General features: G+C 42.4%; 1 protein-coding gene across 2 annotated transcripts in view; it reads right to left on the bottom strand.

Annotated features, from left to right (window-relative positions):
- ABTB2 (ankyrin repeat and BTB domain containing 2) overlaps nucleotides 1-12,231 on the bottom strand; it is a 195,512-nt gene that overhangs the window by 24,737 nt on the left and 158,544 nt on the right. For both annotated transcript variants that reach the window (XM_067557543.1, XM_067557544.1), the window contains exons 4-5: nucleotides 8,647-8,799; nucleotides 3,916-4,081 (exon numbers count right to left, since the gene is read on the bottom strand). In XM_067557543.1, coding sequence (XP_067413644.1) covers nucleotides 3,916-4,081; nucleotides 8,647-8,799 — 319 coding nt within the window. The remainder of the gene's footprint in view (nucleotides 1-3,915; nucleotides 4,082-8,646; nucleotides 8,800-12,231) is intronic.

Consider the following 12,231-nt stretch of genomic DNA (forward strand, 5'->3'; position numbering starts at 1 on the left):
GAATCATAGAATCATAGAGCTGGAAGGGACCTTGAGAGATCATCTAGTCCAGTCCCCTGCACTCATGGCAGGACTAAGTAATATCTAGACCATCCCTGACAGATGTTTGTCTAACCTGCTCTTAAAAATCTCCCATGATGGAGATCCCACAACCTCCTTAGGCAATTTATTCCAGTGATTAACCACCCTGATGGTTAGGGAGTTTTTCCAACCTAAACTTCCCTTGCTGCAGTTTAAGCCCATTGCTTCTTGTCCTGTCCTCTGAGGTTAAGAAGAACAATTTTTCTCCCTCCTCCTTGTAACAACCTTTTATGTATTTGAAAGCTGTTATGTCCCCTCTCAGTCTTCTCTTCTCCAGGCTAAACAAACCCAGTTCTTTCAGTCTTGCCTCAGAGGTCATGTTTTCTAGACCTTTAATCATTTTTGTTGCTCTTCTCTGGACTTTCTGCAATTTGTCCACATTTTTCCTGAAATGTGGCGCCCAGAATTGGACACAATATTCCAGTTGAGGTCTAATCAGCGCGGAGTAGAGCGAAAGAATTACTACTTTTTGTCTTACTTGCAACACTTCTGCTAATACATAGAGCTCCTTGCATCCTTGCTGGCCAGGGGAACCAAAAGCAGAAATTAGAAGAAACAAACACAGATGAGTTTACTTGGCAAACACTATCTCCACTGCTAAAACGCTATTTGTTAAAATATTTCAGCACTCATAGAACATTTTTACCCATATAAATCTTTCTCTCTGTTTAAACAAAGACCAGTCAGAGATTATTGATGAGCAAGACTGGCCCTATTTACAAACAAATCATTCCAGAAATAGCCAAGTCCAGGAAGTAAATGGCCAAAATGCTTTCATGATAAAATAGATTTAAGCTCATATCTCAGCTCCTCTCACTTTTCATTTTCTGGATTTTTAAAATTATTTGTATTTGACTACATTTTTCACGGGGGCATCTCTGCCACTAATCAAACAATAATCTAGCCTCATCCTTACAAAGGGGCCTGAATCAAACCCTGGTTTCAAATGCCAGATTTTGAGTTTGGATCCTACATATGCTACTCAAGCTTCTGTCTGAAATGGTCAGAATCTGAATGTCCCCAGATCTGGGACAGCTCTGATCTGGAGCAGGAACTGCCTTCTCTGGCAATGCTTGGAGCTGGGGTTTGGCCTTTGCCCAAGCCCATTACGGGGGTAGGAAATTCAGCTATGGGTTCAGAATTAGAGCTGTGATTTAGGTTCTGGGCCATCTCTATCCTTTAACTAGGGCCCTGCCAAACTCAGGGGTTCAATTCTAAGGGGTTCGTACAACCCTATCTTTCCATTTGATTCATAGGGGTTTTACATTCCCTGCCTCCAAAGTTCTAATCTGCATTTCAGGTTCAGACAAATACCAAGAACTCGAAGGGATTCTTACCATGTGAAATCAATGAGTAATGAATGGTATCCATTGGAAACCATAAATCAGCCCAAAACCTTGACCCAAGCTTAAACCTCAGTAACCCAACTCTGAGTATTGGGGCTCTGGCCAGAGCTGGGTCTGAACAAACACTTCAGATAAATACCCTCAAAATCTGAATCTGGTTCTGAATGGTAGGGCCAGATCCTGTCTCAGACTTCCACCTGATTGGGTGGGATTTGCCAAGAAAATTTTGTCCATCTCTGCTTGTCACAAGTGGGGTCGGTCGTCAAACCTGCCTGTAACGACTCAGAAATTCCTGCCTACTGTGTGGCATTTTAAGAAAGGCTTACCCTGGCTAAAGGAAATCAAACATGAATATATCAGCTGGGCTGGCTAGGGTGTCTCTCTTGTTCAGGGCCCAAGCGTATCTTTTTCAGGCCCAGTACAAACTTGTAACATGGGCCCCCTCCCACACACATACCCATGGGGGTTGCAGCCTGGGCTGGGCTGGGCCCCCCCCAGGGCCTTCAAGGCCCCAGTAAAGTGTACCCTTTCCCTGTGCCCCCCCCCCATGTGGGGGCCCTGCTTCTGTTAGTGCTCCACCCTGCTGTCCAATAGACCAGTTTCCAGGCCTTAAGTCAGTTTTCCATAGTTTGGGCAGGCTGGTTCTGGCATATCCCATTACAGTAATAGATGCCAGCTGCAAAGTTCAGATCTGGCTCCAGATCCAACATATGGTAGAGTTGACATCTAGGGATTTAATTTAACCCCATCCTTACTTGGTAATGCAGCAGGTGAAGCATGCTCAGTCCCTGGGGCTCTCAGAGAAGGGCCTCACATTGTTTCACAGTGATACAAGTGGCTAATCATTGTCTCCCTAGTCATCCTCCTACAAACCTCCTTAGTCAATAGGATGCCAGGATACCGGGCTATAGATTTGGGAGAGGTGTCCTCTGTTGAGCTTGAGGACACACAAAGTGAGTGCCAGAACAGCGATACTTAACACTAGTTCAATGAAATCCTCAAATAGGATTGTTTACAATATGACATCAATAAGATGATAACAAGACCATGCTGTCAACTTTTACAAAGTCCTAAACCTCTTAACTTGAGCTGTCAGCAAAACCTATCAAAGTGCAGAGTTTGGCTGAAAAACAACATCCCATCCCCTGGCTGGCTGAATGAAAAAAAAAAATCCTCAGTCAAGAGCAATGGCCGGGGCTTTGATTTCTTTGGTGTGAGGATAAATAAATCAGCAGATCACTGAGCAAAGCATCAAAGGCAAAAAATATCATAGATCTGTTCTGAAAGAATGAAAGTTCTCTGGGCTTCATACCCTGAAACCACAAAAATGTAAAAAAAAACCAAACAAAAAAAAAAACAACCCCAAACCAAGTGGCAGATTTTCATGAAACAAAACAGACTGGAGCCATCTGTATTGCTTTAAAAGTGGCACTTATCATCCTCCAGAGTGCCTCACAAATGTGTGCTTGTTGTCCCTATGCCCACAAAACCTATGTAAATGAGGTCATTGTGCACCTAATAACTCACTTGTGCATAACCAACTTGCTTGGACAATGCTTGTTTGCACACTTACAGGCAATTTGCTTTTTTGGCAGAAGCAATGGGTGTGTGGGCATTTGTGAAGGTGCATCTATCTTAAAACTGAGTCTGCAAGGCTGAAATGATGTGCAGCACTATAGATATTATACTACATGTTAACAAACCTCTCCACTCCTAATAGGCATCCCGCTGTCCCGGAAAAGAAGCAGCTCCTTGCTCATTGTCACAACTGCTATAACATCACCTCAAAGTAATTTTTTAATGAAAAGTAAATTCAGTGCAAGGAAAGGCGCTCTGGTATGGAAGTCCTTTGTTAAACATTGGGACAGAGTCAGCATGGGCAGTTAAAATCTTCCCAGCTTATCTGGCTCATGTGCCTCAATTCAGATCCAAAGATATCACCTCAGTAGTGAAAGGATAGAGAAGTCATCTGCCTGTTGAGTTCTTCTTGGCCTCTCTGTTGAGACTTCCAACTGGGGCTTTTTGCATGTCCACTGGGAACTAGGCTAAGAGCAGCATCTAACTCACTTCATACAGGCCACCCAAAATCCATCCGCTATTAACACGTTTTAGTCACTCCTCGCTAACCTGGTCTAAATTTAAACTGGAGAACTAGAAGTGAAAGCAACTGGCAGCAAGCACCTAGGGATCTTAATTTTGCAAACATTCAGATGCAAAACAAAATCTAGCTTTCCTTTTTTATATCCTGAATACTAATCTATCCCGCATTTCTGCTGGAGACATGCCAAAAAGCATTTCAAGGAATGAAGCTTCTCACTAAGTGATGTAGAAACAATTATCTTAAAGAGTTCACAGGCTAACCCAAGCTAGAACTTGAGAAAGGCTCAGCTAGATAAAAATACCTGAGCCATCCTGCACTGATTTGCGTCTACAGAAAATATTTAATTTGCTCATGCAGGGAAACTTTCTCAGGGGTCTTCTCATGTACCTGATCATCCATTGTGTTAACCCCATCAGGTCCCAGCACCTCTATAGCTTGGTTGATCAGATCAGTCCTTCCACAGTTTAACATTCGGAAACCCAGGTCCTGCTGGAATTTTTCAGTAGCAGCCTTAGCATCCAGTCTTCGGAAGGAGCTAAAACAGCATTCAGGCCTGTTGAGGACAAAGGCCAAAAAGTGCAACAATCATTTCAGGAGGGTATGTGTTTTAAATAAGCAATTAGTTATAGTACTGCATTTCCACATGGCTTTATGTGCCATTATTTAGTTTTTCTATTTTGCCTGCAGAAATATTTACTTGTTATACAATTATAATGCATCAAACACCTACGAAGTGATATTCAGAAAAAGAGAGGGGAAGGAACTCCATTGAAATAAAAGTACAAATATAGTTCCATGATTAAATAATTATTATGGTTCTAAGTAAGAGCCTGGCTATTATTCCCAAATAAGATTTTGCCTATCATGGTCTTTTATCACCTTACCCCCACATTTTTCAGCCCTACATTATAATGATTATTATCCATTCTCAAATCCACCCCAATAAAAGCAAACTTATTCCTGGGACCTAACATTTATATTAGTCTCCTTTTCTTCATTCTCATCCGCTTGACAGCTACCAAACTATCTTGCTTCTAAATAAGATAAAAGAAGTCTGGAGATTATTGTAAATCTCCTGCTTATGTTTTGAGACACATCTGAATTCTGAGTTTGATAGCCTCTCTTGGGTACTGAAGGAACATCACCAAGTTGTAGGCATTTCCTATCTCAACTGGACCTTGATATAGTCACCCACATTGGGTTATTTGAGGACAAATTTGCTGCCTTCTCCACTGGCATGGGCTCTTGAGCAAAATCCCAGCTGCTGCAGTATTTGGCTGCCAACTTCCTTTGAAAAAAACCAGACAACCTCAACATATTTTAACCTCTTTTGAAACTTTGCATAGGCTGCCAGAGAAGCAATACACTCGCTGTTTTACTTAGAAGGCACTGCATGAAATTCACTTGGTGTATCAGACTTACCCGGTAACTTTTTATGCTCTTGGCCTGGCAGGCTGATGACAAATGGTGGCCAGATGCCACAGCACACTTGTCCAGTCAGCAAAGTTCTCCACCAATTTAGTGGCTAGCCTGATTGTACATGGCCGTGCAGCACAACACTGCAACCAAAACTCAAATGAGGACTTTCATGATCTACAAGCATCAGGTAGAGTAGGTGAGAATCCAATGTGAGCCTCTGTCCAGTGGAGCTAAGTAGGAAGATTGCTTTGGTTTAAGACTGGTTACCTTGAAAAAGTAGCCCAAGGCCACACAGAATGGATTCTTGGGCTAATACACAGCAAGAGGTTACCCATTTAGTTCTTACTAAGATCTTGCCTACACTAGGTGAAAAGGAGTTGCAACACACACTTGGTTGGAACACCTTATGCTTGTATTGCTTGTACAAAGCCTTACAACAGAATTTTCCAGCTAATCCTGGCATTTTATAGATGTTGGTTTTCAGTGTCTGGGACAAGGCCTTCAGCTCAGGTCTTCAGCCTACAATGGTGTTTCTCCCCAGTGTTGATGGAAAACCACAACCACTGCAGCTACGGCTAGATGAGTTCAGTGGATCCTAACTTCATCCCACAATGCATGGACTTGCGTTTGAAAATCACCTCAAATCTCATGCTCCTAGCAGGTGCTGCACACTATGAGACTGGTGCTTCACATATATGGTGCCTCATATACATGTGAGTGTATGTGTTAAGCTGTTGCAAGGTAAATGAGACAACCAGCTCTCTCCTGTAGTTGACTTATTTGCAACTGTTTGTACTGTATTGCAATTTGTTTGCAAGTGTAGACATGCTCCAAGGACTAACCAGGGTGACTATGCCCAGGGTAGAACACCTCATGCCTAATATTTCCTAGGAAAAATTCAACAGGAAGGTAACATGTCCGTCTTGGGATTTTGTTACCGTGGGAGAGATTTTTCATATATTAGGTTGTAGTTATTAGGGCAACTCAATGAAAAGGTGTGTATGGAGGAGGGAGCTCTATGAAGCATCATGTATTGGACAAAGAAGAGTGCAGTAGACAAGCCAATAGCTACTGCTAGAGGTAAGGTAACAGATTTGAAAGATCAATATGGCCTCTAGCAGTGGTCATGTGGATAAACAGTCAATCCTGGAGATAGGAAAAGTGATTAGATGGACAAGTAGACCACGCTGGTATGAAAAATGGCATTATGATACTATAATTCTGTGTTCCCCTGAGAACAATTAGCTTCTGTCAATTTGAAGTCTAGTGAATTTCAGAAAATGAGTTAAATGTATTTTCAGGTGCTGTGCCTGCCCTTGAGCTGCACCCCTACTCTGCTAATTTGTTTGGCTCTACAATCACATTGCCCTGTTTTTAAAATAAGCGCTCTGTGGAAAACAAGGTGAAAACCTCATTAACCAACACTGCAGAAACAGTGAAACTGACTACACACACACAGAGCTGTCAAATACAGCAAGTGAGCCGTCTAGAAAAATAGAGAAATACCTTTGGCTGTCATCTCTCTTGGTTACAGGGACCTTAGCTATTACTTGTATCATCAATAGGTGAGGACATCTCAGACAGCTAGGTGGAATGGATGGTGCCCCATTTAAGCAAAACTCTAGTCATGGCTATAGGCCTCTGCAGACTAGTAGTTCTTTCCATTTACTTCTGTGCTTGGCAGGTAAGGTCAGGGTGAGGAGTGACAATGTCTATAGAGCACTTTGAAATGATACACTGAGAGCACTGGATTGAAAATGTTGATTCAGTGTCACACAAACACCAGGTGTGAAGGACTATTCGTCTAAGGTATCTTTATGAGAAGATAGATATGTAAAGTCTGAGTTTCAGGTGAGAGGTCATTATAACAATAACACTTTGCCCTTCTCTTCTGCCTTTCATCCACAAATCTCCACCAAGAGACAGTATCCTATTTTGTAAATGATCCATTGGAGGGACAGAGCAGTTGTGGTTTGTCTAAGGTCACACAGTGAGCCAGAGGTAGAACTGGGAATAGAACCCAAGAGTCCTGACTCCTTGTCACTTGCTCTAACCACTGCCTCCTTTAAGTTGGAAGATCATGTCCCTGGCATGATAATAGGAATATCTCCCGCTTTTCAACATTTTTTTTTCCATGCAGCACAATGTTCCCATCTCCGAAAACCCCATCATGGGGAAACCTTAGGTCTTTGGGATAAGAGCTTAGAACAGAAGGGTTAGAAAAACCGTTTATGAAGCTCAGTTCTGATTTGTGATTTCTGCCCTCTGCTGCAAACATGATGTGCATTATTTGATGCAAAGGCTGTCTTGGTTGCACAGAAAGATTTATGGAGTATCATGTATGTCCTCGTATAAAGAATGAAGGGCAGGAGAAAATATGTGGGTGTGGGAAGGAAGAGCACCTGGTTTTTCTTACACATTTTTTTGTTTCCCCTGTAATAAGAACAACATGGATAGAAACCTTCATTAGGCTCCTTCCAAGGGTTGGTTTTGAAATTCCCCTCTCAACAATCAGAATACAGAATTGAATTCCTGTATATTCCACATGCTGTGGCTGAAGGTCATGTCCTTCTTCCTTCCCCTCACCCCATTCATTCATATGAGTCTTTGGATTGCCTAGGTTTCTAAAGGTGGTTTTGTTTGGGTAATGACAATGGTCCTGTAAGGCTTTTAACCTTAAATTATCAGTATGTACTCGCAGCCTTAACTCCACCTTAGCAAAGTTTTTGTCTAGGAATTTTCCTTTAATTTATATCAACCCAGTTCCAAAGGAGAACCTGAAAACCCTTCCCTCTTTTTTCTACATGTAACCTAGAAATTAAGGAACCATCTATGTTCCATATACTTTTTCTCTCTATTGAATTTACAAAAACCTATGGAGATTAAGACAGCACAAGATGCCTTTGAAGTGGGAAGTCTGGGACTGAGTTTTGAACAATTCATTCAATCTAGAGGAAAGACTGAAAAAAGAAACTAAGATTGAAAGGAGAACTATTGAAAACTAGCAAGAAAGAATGTTTATAGTTTGCCCTTCTGCAGTGCAGCTTTTTGGAGAACCACAGAGCCTTTTGCAAACATTGTTTATTTCAGCTTTGCAATACCTTTTGAAGGTGGTAAATATCCTCCATTTTACACATGGGGAAACTGAGCACATTAAAGTTAAATGACTTCTCCTAAGCCACGTGGAAAATCAGTAGAAAAGCTAAGAATAGAAGCCAGGAACCCTGACTAAAAACCCCCTGCTGCAACCACTAGATAACCCTTTCTCCTTTACACGAAAGACCTAATGGTAATGATACATTTTTTCCTTACAGAGTATGTTAAAAATATAATTTATTGTTATTCATGTGTCCACTGCAAAGTCATCAGTACTTAAATAGGGACTGGATTAATGTGAGGAGGAAAAATTCACCGTGCGCTAATGTGTGCATATCTGATTGGGGTTTAAGAGGCAGAGGATGATCTTGTGCTTAAGGCTTGGGCTTGGGAGTTTGACTACCTGTATTCTCAGCCTGCCTCTGCCACAGATTGCGTATGTAACATAGGGCAAGTCACAATTTCTCTGTGCCTCATCCGCAAAATCAGGTTAAAACATCTTAACTCACAAGACTGCTGTGAGGCCAAATTCCAATGCAAGGTGATACAGAAAGGCAAAGTGTTACAATTACTATAACCGACTGTAAAGATAAGCCCACGTACTTCAGCTGCCGTGGTTCGCAGTCCAGTCCTGGTAAGAGCAGCCTGGCTGTCTGCCTGATATCATCGCTGTCCACAGTTAAACTGCGCCGATGCTCAGCGTAGGTGATAGCCACTCGCATCCACTCCATCAGTGGGGGCAGAAGCATGAAAGGCCTGTGCAGAGGGTGAAGAGACAGTTACAGTTAATGCTGGTTTGTTATCTTGTACTGTGAGAGAAAATGTTCCAGGACATGAATGCTGGGAAGTAGGCCAGAAGGCTCCCTGTTTTATCACTTGATAAAACTCGTCCTGCAAAAGCAAAGTTTGCTTCTTTAGCTCAGTGAGCCTGACTGATAGTTCAACAGGTTAAAAAAAAAAACCCCAAAACTTTTGACAGCTCAGCCTTCATTATCTGCACATCGATTTACCCCAGACAGGGTTGGGCTGAGCTATTGTGACTGTGAGTGAACAAAGAATGTTGCCCTCTGGTATCTGGGCTGCAGAAGGCTAAGGGGCCTGCTACTGCTCTAAGCCATCGGCAGGCTCTTTTAGCTCAAACAGTCGAGGCTTGTGGTTTTGGAGCTGCTGACGGGTTGTAGTCCTAGCTCTTCCTGTGTGTGCGATTTACATAATAAATGTATCTGTTGTCTCTAGAGAGATACGGTAATCTCTTTTATTGGACCAACTTCTGTTGGTGAGAGAGATATTACCTCACCCATATCCTGTGGCCGATATGGCTACAACAACTCCGTTGTCTCTAGCACATGGGATTTGTTACAGTGATGTGACCATCCATTAGGACATTGAAAAATATTCTTGATTATTCAATTAACCAAACCTATTCAATGTTCCCCCTTGACCATCCGTTAATCCATGTTGTATTGTCAACATCAATAGCTTTTCTCCCTCTACATTCCTTGCAAACAGAGCTTAGGTCTCCATTTCTACACATTTGGCCCTGTAGGTCTCTATAGTACTGTTAGAGCTATGTGTTAGGTATGTTTTTCCACAGACAAACTTGTGCTTTCAGCTAGGGGGACTTATTTTAGATTAAAAGGGGTGGAAAAAACACAGAAAGAACTAATATGACATCTCCATGAGATGGAGGGACTCGTTCTGTAACGTTACTTAGATTGTAAGCTCTTTGGGGCAAAGATCATCTACTTGTTCTGTGTTTTTACAGTGCCTAGTACAATGGGATCCTGTTCCAGGACAGGCTCCTAGGTATTACAGTAATATAAATAACAATGATAATAACGTCAGACATCTTGGGCTAACTCGCAGGGAATACTCTTGGAGGCCCTCTTTACTTTTAAAGGTGCAGTAAGGTAGAAAACAGCCCTAAAATTACATAGCAATATAGAGCACAGGTAGCTGGGTACCTGATTTACAGACTCTGATGTGCCAGAGTACTCCCACACAGCCAGCATGACAAATGATTTGTTTGTTTTCCAAAGACACCTGCCACCCCAATGCTAGGCTCAGAAATATCAAGTACACTTAAAATTCTATTTCTAAATCTACCTCAGAGTTGATTCACAGTAGCAAAGAGTTGTTTCAATTTTGAATGTTTAAACTAGACAGCTGAAGGGAGAGGTGCGGCTTCCTTTACGAAGTTCAAATCAGTCAGACAGAGGAGTATAAAATGATTTGGGTATTAATAAAATTGGCTGAGACCAGGAAAGGCATTTTCAAAGTGGTGCATGGGGAGATGCGGGGGGAAGAACTGAATCTACAAATTCTGTTAGAAATCATTACAAATAATGGTATTTGCAAGCAGAACCCCCTCTGTAAGGCTTTAATGTCCATCTCTTCAAGTCGGAATAATTTGCACATCAAAATATGTACTATCTGTTTCGCTTTTGCCACTAGCAAGGTGCACGTCACAGAGGCACCATGATCTTGTTGCATACAAAGTACACTGTTTGTTTCCTCTCTTGCTCATTTTTCTGCTGTGCTCAGCAGAAGAGAAATGCCCACAAACTCACAGATCCATTCCATCATCTAGTCAACCCCTTTGCAAATGCAACAATGTTCCTGACAGTACGTTCCCAAGCACTTTGTCCAACCTGCAGTCATTTTAAATAAGCCAAGTTATGAGGCGTCTAGAGCTTCCCTTGAGAAGATTATCTCACAGCCCTGTAGGATCTTACCAGTAGAAAGGCTGTCCTGATATCCAGGTAGATTTCCACAACTCACTAGGTCTTCCATCCCATCCCAGTATGTGTGGGATTCCCTTCTCTGGTGATGTGATGCCAAGGTCAGTCACAAAGGGTTGGCTGTGGAGAACTGCAGCTACTGAATCTCCTCCATGGAAGTGAATGTGTCACTTTGGGGAGACATTAAATGGTCTATTCCCATGCACTTCAACCTTTTTGGGCCCATGACACACAAAATGGTCCCCCAAAAAATCATCTTTTGTGACTTCAAAGGATTGTGGGATTTGGATGGCAGAGTGATTTTCTGCCCATTTTGTGGAGAGTATGAGAGGTATGGGGGATGGTGCTGCTGGGAAGAGAACTTCAAAATCAGCACCATCTTGGGCACTTCAGTTAAACCCTAATGAGCCTGTTGGGTTATAACCCAGCTTCTTGTGAGCCTATCCCACTGCAACGAACAGCAAAGAGACTGTGCTTAGCCAACAGAAAAATATCACTGAATCAACACCAGAAATAACACATACTAGACAGAAGTTTAAATGCAATAAAAGTTGGCAGATGCCAGGATTACAAATAGCCTGAGTGCCCTAGCAGACCTTGAATGTGAAGGACTTGGGGGATAAAAAAGTTTCCTGATTTGAGCAGATTTTTCAAAGGCTTTAAATCTCACTGCCTAGCAAGAGGTAGGTTTGTGACCAAGAGGGAACGGTAACAGGCTTCCTATTGTGAAAAAGCCAACGCTAGCAAAGGGTTTGTTCTCCACTTGCTAATTCTAGCTACTTTGCTCCTGTGTCACTTACCTACTTGGGCCTTTAGACCCTAGAAACCAGGTCTGTGAGGCAAAATTATCACATGTATATCCTGTCTGTCTCCTTTGAAGCACAGGTGTTCCTTGGTACGCAAGTGTAAAATCACCACTGCACAGAGGTCCAACAGAGATAGGGTTAAAAGGAACTGTTTGCATAGCTAGGAAATAATAGTGACCTGATTTACAGGTTCCGAGTATCTGCATCTACTCCTGAAGTCAGCAGCTCAACAACTTTGAAGCTCACAGACAAGCACCTAAATGTAGGAACGAATCGCCCAAACCATCACAGCCTCTGTTGAAATGACCCTCCTGCTAGCCTTGTGCCCTCAGAAGGGTTGCTTATTTCACTGCAGTAAATTCATGCCAAACTAGAGAGTGTTCTCTTCCTCCTTGCCCCAAACCCCTACGCTCCACATTACTATGCAAGTCCGGGGGAATCACTACCCTTCAGGTGAGTGACCAACGAGGATTTCAGCTCCTGTTTAGCTGTGAAAGCTTTACATGTCCATAGGACTTCTGCCCTAGGAATGGATTTCCTTTTATTCCCCCTTTTACACAACTATTTCCTTTCTTCATACCTCATATGACCCTCCTGGGCATGCTCACAGCAGCAGCTTTGTGTTATTTTGCTAACCAAAA

Source organism: Emydura macquarii, unplaced genomic scaffold (genome assembly GCF_026122565.2).
Source record: "Emydura macquarii macquarii isolate MOO-44397 ecotype Brisbane River unplaced genomic scaffold, CSIRO-AGI_Emac_v2 contig_1876, whole genome shotgun sequence".
Classification (NCBI taxonomy): domain Eukaryota; kingdom Metazoa; phylum Chordata; order Testudines; family Chelidae; genus Emydura; species Emydura macquarii.